This window comes from Schistosoma mansoni, chromosome W (assembly GCF_000237925.1).
Source record: "Schistosoma mansoni strain Puerto Rico chromosome W, complete genome".
Taxonomy (NCBI): domain Eukaryota; kingdom Metazoa; phylum Platyhelminthes; class Trematoda; order Strigeidida; family Schistosomatidae; genus Schistosoma; species Schistosoma mansoni.
In genome coordinates, this window is record NC_031502.1 from 36984475 (window position 1) to 37000620 (window position 16146).

Genomic DNA, 16146 nt, shown 5'->3' on the forward strand with positions numbered 1-16146 from the left:
ATATATACTGATGTTAACAGCGGATAAATTATGAAACATGCATCAGGTAAAACTAGTCAGATTTAGAGATGTTTGTATGGCCTGTGAATTGTCACTGGAGCCTAACCAAATCATCCGGCAGTCGACTAACTCAATGTCGAACAGTTCACCAGTCCTCGTTAAGGTCAATGACAATCAACGAGAATCAGTTAATCCCACGTCACGGACTGGCCCATGTAGTTGTGGTCGTACTGTCTTACTAATATATTTCACCAATAGCTTCCTTTGTGTTATACAGTCTTCAAAGCAGTCACAGTACCTTGAAACGACAAGAGTAATCCACGTTAGATGCTGCCCAAGGGGTACGACTTCGAAGTTGTCTGATTCGTCACATCATTCCCGTCTAACTCCAGTAGACACCCAATCATTACAAGCAGATCATCTGTTTTAGTGATCTAAATGTAAATCAATGTGCGAGTATGGGTTTCTCAAGTCACACCTCGAATCTTCACACTGAAGAAACTGTGGTCATTTTGAGTAGGAAGAGATTCTCAATAAGAGCAACTACGAGTGCAGAAGAGAAGGAGAGCACCTAAGGTTTCATTCGCTGGTGTGCAGCTTTCTGAGGGTCGCCTCGGGGAGCATAGTGGTGAGGTTCAATTGAGGTCTCTGTGGCCATTTCATATGACTTCAATTAGGATAATGACGTTATCGAAATATGAATCCCAAATACCCTCCTACATAATTATTGACTAAATTCACACTAGAGAATAACGGAATAAAATGAGTGAAATACGAGAATGATTGGAGAATACATTTGTCTCGTAAACTCGTTGATCCAGGCCGACATTCAGAATAAGAGGCGAGGAAGAAAAGCGAAGCGAGAAGGCATGTGGGCCAACTCGATTTCATCAAACGTGACTCGATATTTATAGACAGCTTATGAATAAAGTGAGCAATCAACAAATGCTCGTATAAAAATTCAAGGTTAATGAGCGACTAATTCATAAGATTAAAACGTGACTCAAAATGAATGGTTAGACAGGTTTGTCTGGAAGCCAGGATGACTCATTTGACTTGGCATAGTACCAGGCTCTATGGTATGTTTGTGTTAAAGTGACGCTAGCATGATTCTGTCACCTCGTATAACTTGTAACCTGTGGCGTTGCAGCTTTTAAGTTATAATAATGATGCCATTGCATATTCCCACTCGTATTTCTGTTTTATGTACTCTACCTCCTCGGTAAAATGTCATGAGTTCATTGTTCACATAGTCATCTGTAATATCATATGGTCTTTAGATCCAACAGAAAGTACAGTCCACTCATCTTTATTAACGTACTCCTCAGTCCTTCTTCACAAATAATTGTGAATGGAACAGAAGCTTTTGCTCGACAGGCCTTCGGGTCTAATAGTAGTAGGTCATCGATGCCTTCAGAAGGAGACTTGAGCACGTTTTATGAGCAACAGAGAAGTATTGATAAATTATTTTGAGTTACCGTCTTGAGTTGTGACGGAAAAAAATACGCTAAAAATCCCTCCGAAGTGATTTTCTCACTGACCCTCAGTACTGCCTTGTACTCCAACTTTTAGTCAGGTCTCTCGTAACAACGTTCTATGTTTCTCAGTCTTCTCTGTCTGGACATTTGTTATTTGACTTTGATCAAAGACTCTCCTCCATTGTTTAATTTTGCTGATGCATTTTACCGGCTCACCGACAATAAGATAGTTCCTCACTAAGCCCAGGGTTAGTGCATTATTCGGCCGATAATCGTTGAACATTGAATGCAGTATCGAACACTTATTTATTTGATGATTAGCACGCTATTTTATTATTATTATTATCATTAGCTTTATTCAGTATTATATTTTTGGTACAATATAGAATTTACAGCACAAAGTATTTCAATAAGATTCCGTTTTTTTACTTATTGATCGATCCTGACGATGAATATTGAGTAATCGCCAGTTAGAAGTTGACAGTTCAGTCAATCGACATCCAAATAATGTACATTCTTTTCGCTGCATGAAAATTGCCAGCAACGACGATACTTCTGAGCCTTTTGTAACTTGTACAACGAAAACTTGCAAACTTTTCAGAAACGCACCTGAATATGTTATGCAGTTTACAGCCATAATGATGTATTAAAGCGAACGAAATTAGATATATTGTTAAAATATCTAGACGACAGGAACTGTCAGCTCACATGTTCAAGCAGACCGCTTTTTGTACTAGAGAAACCTTTTACATTATTGAATAGGTTGTGCCGTTTGACGTTCTTTGTACTTTTGGTATAATTTGTTTTCTTTCTTAAATTCGAATTCGGTTAGACTAAGCAGAGTTTGTGCTTTGATATAATCTAGTGAAAGTCACTTAAAAACGATTTGTACGCTTTACAGTATAACATACTTTTGTTTAACCAATCAAAGTTCGGTTCGCTAGCTGTGTGTTTGGATCAACTGCTGGAAATCGGTTGTTAATTAAGTTTTTTACCAAGTTGGTAGTGGGATGTCACGAACCAACGGTATTGATGCGAACTTATTCATGCGAAATACCTCTTTAAACCATGTTAAAAAAAGCTGAATTGGCTCCATGTCCTACCGATTAAACCTATTACAAGCAAACTTGACAATTGGCTAAAAACGAAGCCCACTCCATACCCTATAAAATCTGAAAACAAAAAAGAGAGTTCAAACAGCTTCAAAAAAGGGAGACAGCCATTTGTATCGGAATACTGTTTTCATCACTTTATTTTATAAATACACATAATCCCATACTTCTTTCTGAACTACCTTCATTTATACAGTACCTTATCCACTCATACCTTGTTCACACTTAGCTTTATTTAACACATTAGTATGCTCTTACCTAATAAGGACTTCAGTAACAGACAAATAGACTATATGATTATACCTTAACTATTCCTCCATGAATATTGTGTACTCTGCTTTTCTCCTTCCTTTTTTTTACACCTTTTTCAGCCCCCTGGGGACACCCCACCGAAAACAGATATGGCTTCGTCCTACACCGCTATTAAAGCCTCAGATATTCCGGAGAGATATAAGGACGAAGCTTCTAAAAGCCCCCAACTTCGCATGAATACATTCTCGACCATCAACTGAATGTTGCAACGCAACCTTCATAAATTGCGCCAAATGTGATATTGACATGTTTCTTACGAAATCCATTTTCATTCAAATCTTATAAAATATCAACGCAGCTGAGTAATTCTCTACAGTGAAAGTTGTAACTTCTGTAACAATTTGATCTTGCCTGTAAGCCGGCATGCCTCATGTAACAAAAGACTCAAGTCTATTAAATAAAACGGATGAGTTAAATGAAATAAGCCATACAAATGACACAAATGATACACAAAACATGGGTATTACTCCAAACCACATGCGAAGGCTTGGCAATATTCGGCTTGTCTTTGTTTAGTAATGACAATTAGACCAGAACGTGAGATGTGGCTGCATTTTACCTGTGTTTACTCTTGATAGTATATCATTTGTACACCGAGGAGTTCTCTGGTCGTGATGCATCAACATGGTGCCTAGTCACACTATCTAATGAATGATATCTGGTCAAAGCCTACTGCCAACAGAGTACCACAAACAGATACGGTAGAGATTAACCCTCTCTTTTCGTCTCGGATACACTTATATCCCATTCTTAAAAGGCTCCAATCTTTCCAAAGTCAACTTTTTTGAACTTGAATACAGTGAAGGGGATGACTCTGCCGGAGCTCTATCTTTCTACCTCAGTGAAGAACTAGAATTGTTCGAAAATGTGAGGTACTTCGGACAACAATTTAACTTACTGTAGGGTACGTCTATCTAAGAAAAAAAGCCGGTTACAATTGCATTGAGGTTAACTATGATAATTTTATGCAGTCTCTACCTGTTGCGTTCCAAATCTTTACGATACATTCCTATCTTGAGGATCTAAGCCTGTTAATAATCTTTGACATATTAACAAGTCCTACTGCAGTGTGATTGCTTCCAGAGTGAATTTGATCCGTAAGTCGATTAGTCGATGTATCTCGCCTGCAGTATCTACCTACAACCGTTCAGTGTTGTGCTGAAGCATTCATATGACACAACACTTTTTAGGCTTCACGATTTAGTCTGAATTCAACAGTCGACCATTTATGTACCTATATTTTGCTGTTTTGTCTCTGCAAGCAAATTTTTATTATGACCCCGAAAAAACTGGTCAAACAAGTATGACGTAATACATTACGTAGCAGTTGACTTGAGACTAATGATCATGTAAAAAAATACAACCAACTATCAGTTATTGATAGCAAACATCCTTAAACCAAACAAGTGTACGCATCTGTCTCACTAACCGTTTTGTGAAATAGCTCATGATGTTTAAAAGTTTGTGGAAATTAGTATTCCATGTGATATGAAATCCCAACCGTAGAAAGCAATGAGTAGAAGCACTTTTTCATCGTAATAATCGCTTCAGCGTTGTCATCCCGCTCATATGATTTTTCCAGAACCTTTTCCATTGATCCCTGGCTATTCTACACTAAACGAGTGTGATCAGTTGGACAGTATATTCTTCCTGGTTTAGACATTGATACTATTAAGCTAGCCAGTGTCATCAACGAGGACATAATGAAACATGTTTCAGTCTGTGCCAACAAATTACGGTTTAAATAAAAACTTAGCATTATGGTAATGAGAAAAAAACCAAACTGAAACACTTAATAAACGTTCAATCAATATATAAAAATAAAATTGCAGAAAAATAACTTCAAAATATATTGCTTCACAGTTACAACGGCAGCAACTTCACGTCACGGTTATATATGACTTCTTCCCCCCCTTTCCAGTCAAATGACAATAGTGAGTATGTAACCGTCCAGCCAATAATATTGCTTAAAAGACTTGATCCAGGTTTATAAGCAGGCGACAATTTTAATCGGAGTCAGATCAACAACCCATTAAACAGGTAAGCCTTGAGCGATTGACATATGCACAAGTATGGACAAAGCGCATGAACGTGGAAATACAAGGATACAAAATGAAACATATGTTTCTACTAAAAGTCACGAGTTCTTATGAAAACAATAGTTATGGCGAAAATAGAAAGAACGAATAGTCACATGTTGCCTGAGTTATTAAATCTGTTCAAAAATAGGATGAATCATGTGTGCGTTAGCACTAGACACTACACATCACTTCTGAACTACTACATATCATAGGTTCAACCCTCACTATCCTGTTAAGGAGACGTTCCCCGTTTCCACTGGATAACAGACTCAGTTGCCAAGTAACTAAAAACTCCTCTGTTGAATATAATTTAGGCTGAAAATTACCATTATTTTTCACCTCGACCCCATGAGAAAGAGTTACAACAAAAATCGGTCTTCCAGAGGCGCGATCTTTGATTAGACGCTTAGCTTTTGTACGCTGATGGTAAAACTGGCAAAAACCAAAACTTCATTAGCTCATGCACTCCTTTGGTAGGAGTGAACAAATTACGTGAACGATTTTTAAGCAATTGGACTGCCCTCTCTTTATATGGACTGATCACACTCTCTTCATCCAATCAACTCGCTAACTTTTCCGCTATACTGCTATGTAACTCCACCTTCTATTCAAGAAGATTTGGGAAGAGGAACAAGTGCCAATGAACTGGAAAGAAGGATATCTCATCAAGATACCAAAGAAAGGAGATCTGAGCAAATGTGAGAACTACAGAGGCGTCAGTTTGTTATCAGTACCAGGAAAAGTTTTCAACAGAGTACCGCTGAATCGGATGAAAGACGCAGTAGACGCCGAACTTAGGGATCAGCAGGCTGGATTCCGTAAGGATAGGTCGTGCACAGACCGGATTGAGACACTACGGATCGTCGTTGAACAATCAGTCGAGTGGAACTCATCACTATACGTCAACTTCATTGACTATGAGAAGGCGTTTGACAGGAGAACATTATGGAAACTTCTTCGACACTATGGGGTTCCTGAAAAGATTGTCAACATTATCCAAAACTCATACGATGGACTACAGTGCAAAGTCATGCATGGAGGACAGCTGACAGATGCATTTCCAGTAAGGACCGGAGTCAGACAAGGCTGTCTACTCTCCCCATTCCTCTTCCTTCTAGTGATTGACTGGATTATGAAGAATTAGACATCTGACGGGAAATACGGAATACAATGGACAGCTCAGAATCAGTTAGATGATTTGGACTTCGCAGATGACCTAGCCCTCCTCTCTCATACACACGAACAAATGCAGATGAAGACAGCAAATGTAGCAGCAGCCTCTGCATCGATAGGCCTCCACATTCACAAAGGAAAAAACAAGATCCTCAAATGCAACACGGAAAACACCAACCCAATCACACTTGATGGCAAAACTCTGGAATAGGTGGAAACATTTACGTACCTGGGGAGCATCGTTAATAAACAAGGATTGGATGCAGATGTAAAGGCGAGGATTGGCAAAGCAAGGGCAGCATTTTTACAATTGAAGAACATATGGAACTCAAAACAACTCTCAACCAATTTCAAGGTCAGAATCTTTAATACGAACGTCAAGACAGTCCTACTGTATGGTGCTGAAACGTGGAGAACTACTACGACCATCGATTTTTACTCACATTTTACTCCACACTCTGCTTTCTATATGCACTCTCTGTTCTTCCTCATTCCAACCTTGACTTCCCTCCTTCATTGGAACCTACTCCACCTTGATAAATATCCCAACTCAATGTTCTTTATTACTGCATTATCTCCTCTGGAGCCCCTAATCACAGTTCACTCTTGCAACATGAGCTAGTATCAATTTAATCTAATAATTTATCATACCTCCATCTGTTCCACTAATAAATGTTAAGCACTGGTAATCGTTCATATCCAAATGCCTTGATGCTCCTCGGTTTCTTTTTCCTTTTTTTTCTCTTCAGAATCTTGCTCTGAGGGTGAAGCTATGTAACTTTGGACATCTGGAACAAGCTCGACGAACGCGCTTTTCCAAGGTCATAGTTCGGACCAGGCGCTCCACAAGCCTACTTTATAACAAATATAAACTTAAAAAGCTGCATTACATAAATACTTAGCACGACCGAAACCCTAATACACTTTTTGTTGAGATTGGATCTGGAATGTAACGTGGACGCCATGCCCCTTTGGAAACTATTCTTATGAAAACACATTATATCTGAACGAATGGACTGCTATCAACTTTTATAGATTATAATTACTAAACAACCTTGCTTGTGATGCATACTGTGAACCAGTATATGTTGTAAATTGTAGATCAAGCCTGTAAAAATGGCGTGTACCTGCTATTGCAGAAATACATTATTATTATTATCAGGAAGGTACAAGTATTTATAAATAGTTGTCTACGCAAAGTACTCAACATCCATTGGCCGGATACTATCAGCAACAGCGTTCTATAGGAGAGGACAAACCAGCTTCCAGCTGAAGAGGAAATAAGAAAAAAAGTTGGAAGTGGATCGGACATACATTAAGGAAATCACTAATGTGCATCACGACTCAATCCCTAACTTGGAATCCTGAAGGGAAGCGGAAAAGAGAAAGGCTAATGAACACACTATTCCGGGAAATAGAAGCCAATATGAAAAGGATGAATAGCAACTGGAAAGGAAGGCTCAGGACAGAGTTGGATGGAGAATGCTGGTGAGCGGCCTATGCTCGTCGACGAGGGGTAACAGGCGTAAGTAAGTAACCAAGCTATGTAACTCATATACCTTTGCTGGTTATTCTTAGCATTCGACCTGTATCCTAATTCCACTACTACGTTCATTGAACGCGATCAACTGAAGTGCATGGTTCATCGATTTGCGAATCAAATTCACTCTGGAAGCAATCACACTGCAGTAGGACTTGTTAATATGTCAAAGATTATTAACAGGCTTAGATCCTCAAGATAGGAATGTATCGTAAAGATTTGGAACGCAACAGGTAGAGACTGCATAAAATTATCATAGTTAACCTCAATGCAATTGTAACCGGCTTTTTTTCTTAGATAGACGTACCCTACAGTAAGTTAAATTGTTGTCCGAAGTACCTCACATTTTCGAACAATTCTAGTTCTTCACTGAGGTAGAAAGATAGAGCTCCGGCAGAGTCATCCCCTTCACTGTATTCAAGTTCAAAAAAGTTGACTTTGGAAAGATTGGAGCCTTTTAAGAATGGGATATAAGTGTATCCGAGACGAAAAGAGAGGGTTAATCTCTACCGTATCTGTTTGTGGTACTCTGTTGGCAGTAGGCTTTGACCAGATATCATTCATTAGATAGTGTGACTAGGCACCATGTTGATGCATCACGACCAGAGAACTCCTCGGTGTACAAATGATATACTATCAAGAGTAAACACAGGTAAAATGCAGCCACATCTCACGTTCTGGTCTAATTGTCATTACTAAACAAAGACAAGCCGAATATTGCCAAGCCTTCGCATGTGGTTTGGAGTAATACCCATGTTTTGTGTATCATTTGTGTCATTTGTATGGCTTATTTCATTTAACTCATCCGTTTTATTTAATAGACTTAAGCTTTATATATACAAATATTTGTTGTATTCGTTTTGAAACACATGTGTGCCCTTGTCCTGTTTGCTTAAATGAGACTTTTACAGATATAAAGTTAATCTGAATACATGGGCTTTCTTAACAGATCAACCATACCCCTTGCATAACGTTCGAAACATCCGTAGCCGTGGATTATTCTCCTGTAAAGAGTCATACCTGTTGTTTACTCACCTACCAAGCCCAGTCGTTGGAAGGAAAACAACTTAATGGCCAAGTGGTATTGCTGGACCTATAATCACCCTCATTCAGTAGATATAAAAATTTTTAAAGGTGATTGTATTGGATTTATCAACAAATACCTGGAACTTATGAAGCACAAAGCCCTAATTTAAACACAACAACTCATAACTATTCAATACAGAACAACAGGAAATATAATGGTCACACAAAATAAGGAATTAAATATATACTTCACCTGTAGTATTTTAATCCTAATGAAAGGTTGTCGGTTAACTCCTAATCATTTAACTTAGACTGTGACAGTAGAAATAAAAACAGAAAATAAATATAAAGGGTGTTAATGTACAGTACCTGAATAGTTTTTAGCGCAGTCTATACAACTAACAGGTGATCATAAATCAGGACCAGTCCAATCTGTATCATAGGTCTGTAGTCAAATTTCAACTCTCTCAGAAGGTAAGCGATCTAAGTTCTCAGTAGCAATGAGTGTTCATAGCTAAAGAAATATATGGTCTCTATCTCTTAAGGATGTTCATTCTGGTGAATGAAGTAATAATGACCAAAAATGCAGTTACGAAATTTTACTACCATCGACTGAGTAAAAAATGGAGCCGAGCATTGAGAAACTACACATGAAAGGAAAGATCAGAAAACTACCGAAGATACCACAGGTATTGTAGTTTGACAAAACTTTACCAGTAACACCCTTTATAATTGAATCGCGCCACACAGTGAAACAAAATGTCAGAGGCAAGGAAATAGCTTGCTTTGTTCAGCAGCGTCTGGTCGTCTTTCCTTACTATAAGTAGCCATGAAGTGCAGGTAAAATTTCAGTTCCTCGTAAAATTCATCATTCTTTCTACCGTCTTTTCCAGCTGTCCTGGAAAAGAAAAAAAGAATATGTAAGTACATGCCGAAATACACTTGTACGCGCGTAAAGACACAAAGCGGGCAGAAAAAGATAAATAAACTAATACACCTGCGACAGCATAAAAGCGATTTGAAAAAAGATTTTTTTCAAAAAAATGAAATATACACATATTAGTCAAAAACGTTTTTTTTTAAAATATATAAATATAAGCATATTAAATTTTTTTATTATATATAATACAAAGGAAAATCGGGATAAGGCAAAAATGTTAACCAGTATCTTACGTGCAATAGTCGTTTAAATGTTCCGGAAACCCTACTCTTCTTCCAGAACGCGTTGTATTAAGTTTATCTTTCGATGTTGACGAAGTATCAAGGTGTGTGTCCGCTGTCGTATGGGGTACTACAAGTGTAGAAGCCGTATCGTTCGATTGTACTGAAGGAAATTCGACGAAGCTATGGTTTCCTTCTAAGTACGCTGCCTTGAGGCGATCGATACTGATGCTGTCGTTCGTGCCGTTCTTATCAACTACATAGTACGTAGGTCCACGTTGAAGAACTTTGAAGGGCCCTTCATATGCTGATTCGAGAGGTCGTCGATGTGAGTCTAGACGAACGAGGATATGTGCATTATATCGTAAGTCAGGTTGAACGAAAACATCAGTTGATTGAGATTAAGTGGAACCAGGTTTAACTGAACGCATTGCGTTTGTAAGCCTGCTCGTGTAAGAGTTTAGATTCATGTTCAATGAAGAAGACGAATGGTCCACGAATTCTCCTGGGAGTCGGAGTGTCGTTCCGTAAATGAGTTGAGATGCCGTGTATCCAATGTCACCCTTTACTGCATTGTGGATACCTAGTAAGACGAGTGGAAGAGCGTCTGTCCACTGTGAAACGTTTGCAGCTGGTAGCGGAGCTTTAAGTTGTCGGTGAAAGCGTTCTACCAACTTGTTTACTTGTGGGTGGTAGGCGGTCGTTCGGAAGCGCTTGATTTCTAATGGTGGGGTCAGACAACGGAAAAGTCCAGATCCGAACAGGCGTCCGCGGTCTGTAGTGATGGTTGAAGAGCAACCGAAATTTGCTACCCACCGGTCGACAAAGGCACGAGCCACTTTTTCAGCAGTAATGTCCTTAATAGGTACTACTTCTGGTCATCGAGTGAAACAGCCTAAGCATGTTAAGAGATATGAGTATCTGTTTGAATCGGGTAAGGGTCCTACCAAATCCAGATGAACGTGGTCGAAATGAACGTCGGGGGTTTGAAAGAGCCTAAGGGACATTTGTTGTGTCTGATCACCTTAGATTTCTGGCAGCTTACACAGGAACGTGCCCACTCCCTCACGTCTTTATTCATACCAGGCCAACAAAACCGTTCGACTATAAGCTTGATTGATGCATGAACACCTGGGTGAGAAAGATTGTGCAACGTATTGAAGACGTTGCGTCGATAATGTTTTGGAACGATTGGACTATCCCTACCTATAGATGTGTCACATAGTAAGGTTTCCTTACCTGTTCCCACCTGCTTAATACGTAGTTTAAGAGTTGTCGAGGATAACTCATGCTGAAGATTAATGTCTTCTTTTTGAAGCTGAGCGAGTTTAAGAAGGTCAATTCCTTGGAAACTGTTCAAGGAACTAATTCGAGACAAGGCGTCTGCGACTACATTGTTTGCTCCAGAAATGTGTTGTATATCTGAAGTAAACTGCGAAATGTAGTCGAGTTGTCGAGACTCTCGCGGTGACTACTTGTCTGAAGATGAACTTAAAGAGAAGGTTAGAGGTTTATGATCGGTAAAAAGCGTGAATTCTCTTTCTTCGATGGAATGTTGGAAATGTCGTACAGCACAATACATAGCTAGGAGTTCCCTACCGAATGTGCTGTACCTAGACTCCGCGTCTAGCAACCGTCTCGAGAAAAATCCTAAAGGTTGCTATGAGTTGTTAACCCACTGTTGTAAGACTCCTCCGATTGCTGAGTCGGATGAGTCTACGGCGATACTAATGGGCGCTTGAGTGTCCTGATGTGCTAGCATGCTTGCCTTTGTGATAAGCTCCTCAATTGTGGATATATTTCTTTTTGCGCGGTGTCGCCCAGAAAAATGGATCTCGCATTTCCATGGAGTTGGTTGGTTAACGGTTTCATAAGGGATGCGCATTTTGGTATGAATCGTCTATAGAAACTTACGAGACCGTTAATTGTGCTCAACTGCTTAATGGTGGTCGGTTCTGGGTAATCCGGAATGTCCGCCACTTTGCTTCTAAGAGGTCGGATGCCTTGAGCGTCAATAGTGTGTCCTAGGGGATTCAAGGAGTCAGTTCCGATCCGGCATTTCTGAATGTTTCACAGTGATGACATGCTTTTTCAGTCCTTCGAATTCAATGTCCAGATGCTTGAGATGTGATTCTCCGTCCGAACTTGCTATGAGACAGTCATCAACACACGCATGTGCGAAGTTGAGACCTCGGAAGACGTCGTCTATAAATCTTTGGAAGGTTTGAGCCGCATTTCCTAGGCCGAAAGGCATTCGTCAAAATTCATAAAGGCCGAAAGGAGTGATGAAGGCGGTTTTCGGAATGTCGTCGGTTGCCATAGGAGTTTGGTTATAAGCTTAAACCAAGTTGATTTTCCAAAAGACAGTTGTACCTATCAAGGTAGCTGTCAAATCGTGAATGTGAGGCAATGGGTAACGGTCGGGAATGGTTTTAGCATTCAGACGCCGATAATCACCAGTTGGACGCTAATCATTGCTGTCCTTTTTAGGGACCATGTGCAAAGGATATGACCAGTATGGATACCAGCACCAGTTGGGATTATCCGTCTCTCGTGGTCGAGAGACAGATCACCTAGGTGAGACACTTCTACACAGGGTTTTTGACCGACTACGGTCATTACGAAATCTAAGATATCGTGTGTGTGACGTAGTTCGGCTATGTCAGTTGGGGTCGATTGAGGTTTTTCCTTGACGGAAAAAACCTCAGTGCTAGTCGATTTCGTTATTTCTAATATTCGATCGGCAGATGCAGCGAGTTCGTCTACGGCGTTGTTTTGGAACGAGACGAGCACTGCCTGCACTTGTTTCGGGAGTTTAGACAAGAAAATTTGTTTGAATGGGCCATCGTCGAACGTTCGTTGACCTACGACTTCTCTCATCCTTAACAACATGTCCGTCGCGGAACCATGTTGCGGGTCGATATTGTTAAGGAGTTGGTCTAACCGTTGTCGATCAGCTAGATCTCCACGTTTTAGAATCGACCGTTCGAGAGTTTCGTAAGGTGCCGGAACATCACTAGTAAACATACTAGGTGTTACATACCTGTAAAATTCGCGCGGTAACGCCTTAACTACCGCGAGGAATCGTGCGCGCGAGTCCGTGATTCCGTGCCCGCAAAAGTCAGCTTCTGCGTAGCAAAACCAGGACTCGATATTGTCAGGCAAAAAAGGCGTTAACTGAATCGAAGTTAGGGGAATAGATTTAAACTTAAAAACCTTAGGTGACTGTTCCGTCATAATAATATAAAGAACGAAAAACATTTAATTAAAATATATCCGGAAAAACTCGGGAAAAAAAAGTATATCACAATATATAAAAATCAAATAAAGAATAATAATGAATAATGATATTCCAAAAAGGAACGGACCCACAGTTTATTGGCTTGGTGTACCGATCACGTCGTGCTCACCACTGAAGATACGGCTAGTATTCTGATTTTACAACCTGCTACCAGTAGCGCTTCTATATACGAAGCTTTCCCCAACCAAATGAAATCAGAAGTCAGATGCGGAGAGATCGGAAAGACATATTTGATACGTTATCAATATATCGCGAAGCGTTTATTCTAAGCTGACTAGTGAACGTAGGAGCTGTGTCCCACGCCGAGTCGAAACGTGATCTGGTATGGATGCATGACCGAAAGCCTTTAGTTAAACAAGTCTACTTAAACAACGTGGTCAGCATCCAATGTCGAACACTTAATGAGCTATTGATTTTGGGGAATTATTTACAGCTACAACCCAAAACACTCCCGACCATCCGATCAAACACATGCTTAGACTCAGTTTCAACGCAAACCATAGGGATAATGCGCAGAAGTTAGAGTCCCAAAATAACAGAATGGACAACACGCACACTATTTACTCTTTGTAAGTAGTAAAATTCTGGAATTCATTGCCAGTCGAGGTGCTTAAAGAGACTTTTCATGAGTCCTACAATCGAAAACGTGACTCTATAATTTCACGATAATTTATTAATATATATCTGTTCTCACATGTAGAGGTTATTGATCCCCTGCTGCTAGATATGGAAGCCCGACAAGCGGAAGTTTTTCCGATTCCACTCCGAACCATCTGAACTATTTTCGTTTACATCTGTATAATCTAATTTATCATCCTCTCAGAGATTAGAGAACAGTGTGAAAAACAGCTAGACAGTCGACACAAGAGGAATAAATTGAATGGAAGTTCAATAATTTCACCGAGATCCATTCATACTGGAATAATTAGAACCCACATAGTTTACTTTCCGGCCTTGGGTTTAGCGCGCAAAATGACATTATTTCAGAGTTCTGAGAAAGCTAATGATCCACTTGATTCTTCACAAGATCGTGGGAAGGAGTTCAAGTACAATGATGCTTTACAAAATAAATAATATATTCCAATTTTCACTACAGAACTGAATCTCTTTTATGTCGTCTGAAGTATCAGAATAATTTGCCAGAGCTCCCTTTCGACCCTAAATTCTTAGTATATCCTCTCGAACCTTCCAGGTTAAACTGCTTTTAATCTTTAAATATTGGTGTTAGATTCCTTCAATATGTGGCTACCTCTCTGGAAAGGAATTATAAGCATGAATTACTCACGGAAACAGATGTGGGAGTTGAGGTTGACTTAATTGATCCTGATGTTTTTCGAATTGACAAAAGAGGTATATTTTAATTGAACTTTTAAGTGCTACAAAATAGCGACTCTTCATCCGGATGATGAACGACTCTTGGAAGATGAGGCTCCTACTTTTGTCAATGCACGTAAATCTAGACATCAAAAGTCAGTGTCCTGGCTGAGGAAAACAGAATATATATCTACTGAGCTTTACAATCGTTGGAACAAATCTGAAAAGGTGGAGTCCAGGTGAGTGTTTTCACTTGTCTTTACTTTCAAAGACTTGGGTACAATGTTAAACGCCATCTCAATGAAGAGATCGTGTATCGTGATCGCGAAAGCCAGATCAACGCCATTGAGGAAACGTTCAAAGCAGCTGAAAAGCCTATTCATAAGCATTATAGTAAACCAAACGTCCACGCTTTGGAGGTACTTCCAGTATTACCGGACTTCACATTATGGAGATATCCATGTGCACAGGTCAGTTGCGCTGACTTTTCAAGTAGGTTCAATGTATGAAAATAACAATCTAAATCTTATTCTACAACTAGTGCGCAATGTCATAGTTTATTTTCAAATGTAAGTGGTGTTACAGCCATGCAACTCCTAGTTACGTGAGAAATTAAAGATATAGTCCTACGACCTTGTAGACCCGGATCTTGTTAATTACATCTCGCTACCTGAAATAAAGGATTGACAAGCTCCGAACTGGTCAGCTAAATTCTCTAGCAATATCAGTTTTGTTTCATCAGTAACCAGCTTGTTATAGCAACGTAAGCTTTTGACATGGTCGCTCGTTTATCGTCACTAAGTTGTTTTATTATTGGCCGACCTACTTTTGTAAAACACCATATTTCCTATTTGTTTTCTTCCGTTACCAGCCAGGCTTCATACATTATTTACCAGCCTATAAACGTAAAGTAAAAAGGGCAATCTTTTTAGAAACATGTGTAAAGAACTCTTACGAGGCTCAAACCTTGTCGTTTCAGAAGTAAATCCTATTTTGTTTGTCACTGAATTTGTAGAGCGGTAGCTTATTAACTAGGACGTCCACTATCCAATTCTCAAGTGCTTGCTTCGGTTTATTCAACTGAATAGCTTCATTAGACTTTATACTCATACCTAAGTACCTATTGAATGATTTAAATATTCTTTATTTACTTATCTTCATTAAATGCTTAAATATAGCCAAGTTGGCTGTTAAATAGCTGTTAGATACTATTGAAATGTAATAGGCTTTTGGGTTCATCACGCTTACTAAGTATCGTTTTGTTACTGTTCATCGGACAAAGGTTGCCACTTAAAAATGTACTTTTTAAGCTGTCGCGTAAACATGTGACTGCGTTCTACTTCAAAAATAAAATTCATTCTTTGACTGAACTAGAAGTGGTTGGCTAGCTCAGTGCTCAAGCATTCTCATTTCTCTAATAATTGTGCTACGAAAAATATACGGTTTGTGTAAACAGATTGCATTATGTGACTTGTATCAATATGTTCTTGTTTCTTTTCATTATGACTTTGAATGCTTAAAGGGTTTGTCGACTTAAAATTAATAGTGTATTTGTAGCTTTCCTCACCAAGTTAGATCAATTTTATTAAAATATTTTTCGCCTTTTTCATTAACTCGGTAGTCTAAAACATGTATGAAAACATTTTCA

The 16146-nt window shown here is 39.2% G+C and overlaps 1 protein-coding gene across 1 annotated transcript in view; it reads left to right on the forward strand.

The window, feature by feature from the left end:
* Positions 1-14156: 14156 nt before the first annotated feature.
* The window catches only part of Smp_045940 (putative procollagen-lysine,2-oxoglutarate 5-dioxygenase), a gene marked incomplete at both ends in the record, with an annotated part of 33556 nt that continues 31566 nt past the window's right edge, over positions 14157-16146 (forward strand). Inside the window, 5 exons of the mRNA XM_018789572.1 lie at positions 14157-14230; positions 14281-14376; positions 14413-14534; positions 14572-14653; positions 14770-14968. Of these exons, the coding sequence (XP_018655001.1) occupies positions 14157-14230; positions 14281-14376; positions 14413-14534; positions 14572-14653; positions 14770-14968 (573 nt within the window). The remainder of the gene's footprint in view (positions 14231-14280; positions 14377-14412; positions 14535-14571; positions 14654-14769; positions 14969-16146) is intronic.